General features: G+C 40.3%; 1 protein-coding gene across 1 annotated transcript; it reads left to right on the forward strand.

The window, feature by feature from the left end:
• Positions 1-2,319: 2,319 nt before the first annotated feature.
• On the forward strand, positions 2,320-3,156 carry LOC149229768 (uncharacterized). Its single transcript, XM_089381124.1, has one exon. It carries the CDS (start codon positions 2,320-2,322, stop codon positions 3,154-3,156), a length of 837 nt encoding a protein of 278 aa, XP_089237250.1.
• The last annotated feature ends 482 nt before the right edge of the window (positions 3,157-3,638 follow it).

Raw genomic sequence — 3,638 nt, forward strand, 5'->3', positions numbered from 1 at the left:
TGAGATGCATGAATATGCTTTGCACTTGCAGCACTACCATGATAACCTTTTGGCCAACACCCAAGATTCCGCACTATCTTTATAACATTCTAATGGCGCCACCATAGCCAAACAATTGCTAGTGTCTTTGAAGAAGTACATTGAGAACAACGATTTCAGACCTACGATAGTGTCTCTGTGACTCTCCAGATTCAAGACTGGCAAAGCAAATAATGCGACTCAGTTCAGGCCTACGAGGAACACGGTCTTTCTGGAACAAACGACGCTCTGAACTGACTGACATGATCACACAAATAGGAAGCCCGACATTCTTTTTCACTCTCAGTGCAGCTGATACTAAATGGCATGACTTGCACATGATCATGCCTACCAGTGTTCCTTCTTCCAGTTCAGACAACGAATTCCAATGGAGAATTCAAAACATAATTAAAAACCCACATCTAACATCCCAATATATGCACTACATATTTACAATTTTCCTCGAAGAAATCCTGCAAAAAGGCCTCCACGCAATAGACTACTGGTGCAGGTATTTTTTAATATCCATTTCCCTCTACATTAATTTCTATGCTGCATATATGTTTTAACCAAATTTTACCTTCATATTATATTCAGATACGAATGGCAACATAGAGGATCCACACACATTCATGGCTTCCTCTGGTTGCAAAATGCACCAAATATGGACACAATTGACTGGAACAATGCAGTGGAAGTTGCTAATGCACAGAATTATTTCGACCACTACGTAACTGCCTGGAATCCATGTCAGGCAGAATATCGAAATATTCCGCTTCACCAATCAACAATTCATAACCCATGTCTTCTTGACACAGAATCAATATTCAAGTCCAACCAGTCTGAAGACTATACAGAGCTCGTCAACTGCGTTCAACGTCATACAAAGTGTCATGAATCTTCTTGTCTTCGCAAGAAAGACAATGTACTTAGCTGTCGGTATGGAGTGTTGTGGGAATTAAACTCCACATCTTCACTTTTCATTGATGATAAAGGGCATAACACCTACGTCCCTGCTCGCAATGATGAAAGATTGAATATTCACAATGTCGATCTACTCTCTATCTGGAGAGCAAATGTTGATTGTCAACCAGTCCTATCTCGCCATGCTGTGTTAAAGTATATTGCAAAGTATGCAGCAAAAGCAGAAACAAGATCTGAGAGCTACCGTCAAATGCTATCACGACTTTCACAAAGTGCCATTCCAGAAGCACCTATTGTTGCTGCTATCCAAAAACTCCTCACAAAAACCATTGCAGATAGAGACATTGGAGTGCAAGAAATATGCCATATGTTACAAACGCTGCTTCTCTCTCTGTGCAGCTATACATTTCGTTCTTTGAATGTCAACAAGGTTGTTTTCAAACGTGTTTTTGCAAGATATTGAGAATCCCCGTTCGACACCAAAATTTATCCTTGCATACATGAAGAGGCCTGTTTCATTAGAATCATTGCCCCTCCTTGAATCTGCACACTCATGGTCATATTCTGCCCAACGAAAAAAAAAAAAAAAAAAAAAAACACCAATGGAAACACATATTCCCACCAACGGAAACACATATTCCCTCCAATGATTGTACATGTCTTGCCCCGCTACAATGTCATTCCTTCCTCTGATGATCCTTCTTATGCCACTTTTTGCTGGAGTGAATTTCTATTGTATTTCCCCTTCCGCACACTCCCCAATGATATTGGTTCAACTGATGCAGAAATAAAGGGTACTATACACCATGGCATGTCCATCGAGAAATTGAAAACCCACAAACCCCACATACTGAAGATCAAACTGCCCCCAACACCCCTCCTGATTCCATGCAGATGAATGAATGGCAAATCCTCTCTCAATTGCACCCAGGTTACAATATTGCAGTTGATGACCTCAACATGATTGGCTACCGCGACTTCAATGCCAACCACAATTGGTCGCATACTACTATCCCTCTCCACTTGCAAGAAACTGCGATAAATTTCATTGAATTCAATCACTCAACTATTCAAAACCAACATCATTCTTTTTCCAACCTTCCCCAAGATCACACATTATCTCCTACCCAAAACATAGCTTTTACCACTATTTTTTCACACTTTAAAACCCCTTCGCCAAAACGCCCACACAGAATCATCATACAAGGAACAGCTGGGACAGGAAAATCCCATTTGATTAACTGTCTACACCATGCATTTGTGGAAAACTCACCAACAAACAAAAACCCTTTATTGTTACTTGCATCAACTAGCATTGCATCTTTGAACATAAATGCCCTCACAATTCACTCTGCCCTTTGTATCCCTATCCAAACAATGCATCCTCTTGAAGGCCAACCACTCCTACAACTGCAAGAGCAACTCCGTTATGTAGAATACATTCTCATTGATGAAATGAGCTTCATTGGTCCAAAAATGCTTTCTCGCATTGACGATCGTCTAAGAGAGGCATTCCCTCTTCACCGAAATGCACCATTTGGTAATCGCTCAATTATCCTTGTCGAAGATTTAGGCCAGCTACCACCTGTAAAAGACATTCCTTTATACGCTGGGACATCACGTGGCACTGCACTTTGGCGCAACTTTGACACATTCATAACACTTTCAACCCTTTTTCGTCAACAAGGAGCTAGCCCGTCCCAGGTTGCTTTCCGGAAAATACTCACAAATCTCAGAAATGGAATATCTACACTTGAAGATTGGCAACTCCTAATGTCAAGGACAAATTCTTCTCTAACGCATGAAGAGCAACGCACATTTGAAGAATCCATGCACCTATATGCAATGAACAACTCAGTTGTGTTGCATAATAAGAAAATGCTTAAAAAATTGAACATCCCAGTCGCGCTTTGCTCTGCAGAACAACAAAGACAAAAAACTTCTACTACAGCAGAAGATGAGCATTTGCCTGCAAAAGTGCTCTTATGCAACGAACAAAAAGTTATGCTCACCAGCAACTTATGGGTGAATGCAGGCCTCGTCAATGGTGCACTTGGGAAAGTCATCTCGATATTTTATTCAATTGACTCAAAGCCCCTAGAATTACCATCCTTTGTGGTTGTCGACTTTCAACAATACAAAGGAACACCATGGGACATTTCATACCCAACATATGTACCCATTTCTCCCATCACAAGGGATACACGCCGTTAGATACCACTTCAAATGGCATGGGCTTTAACGATACTCAAGTCACAAGGAATGACATTAGACAAAGCAACAGTACACATCGGCACCAAAGAACGACAAGGGCTAACGTTCACTGCAATTTCAAGAGTGCGGTCATTGGCAGACATTCAAATCAATCCAGCATTTCCATTCTCATGCATTGCACAAATGCACGAGAATCCATATCTTAAGCGTAGACAGCAAGAGGAATCATTGCTCGCATCAAAATCTATGCAGGAGAATACACTCTAGCCAATCGTACAACCTGTCTTCCAGATTTACCCACATGGTAAACACCACTTACTACATAACCAAATTTCACATACATTTGCTTGCTATTACATTTAACCTCATATTATTTTATATTAGTTTAAATTTTGTTTATTTTTATTTCAAATCTTCAAACAAAATGTTTTCTGCTATGAACGGCAAAGTCTAGCATTCACTGCAATTTAAAAATTTCTTTA

Source organism: Pinus tabuliformis, chromosome J, assembly GCF_031772625.1.
Source record: "Pinus tabuliformis cultivar Carrire ecotype Pingquan chromosome J, CPIR1, whole genome shotgun sequence".
In the NCBI taxonomy this organism is placed as follows: Eukaryota; Viridiplantae; Streptophyta; class Pinopsida; order Pinales; family Pinaceae; genus Pinus; species Pinus tabuliformis.

Excerpts from the sequence above, each read along its gene's own strand:
- LOC149229768 (XM_089381124.1), top strand. The coding sequence starts at position 2,320 with ATGCATCCTCTTGAAGGCCAACCACTCCTACAACTGCAAGAGCAACTC.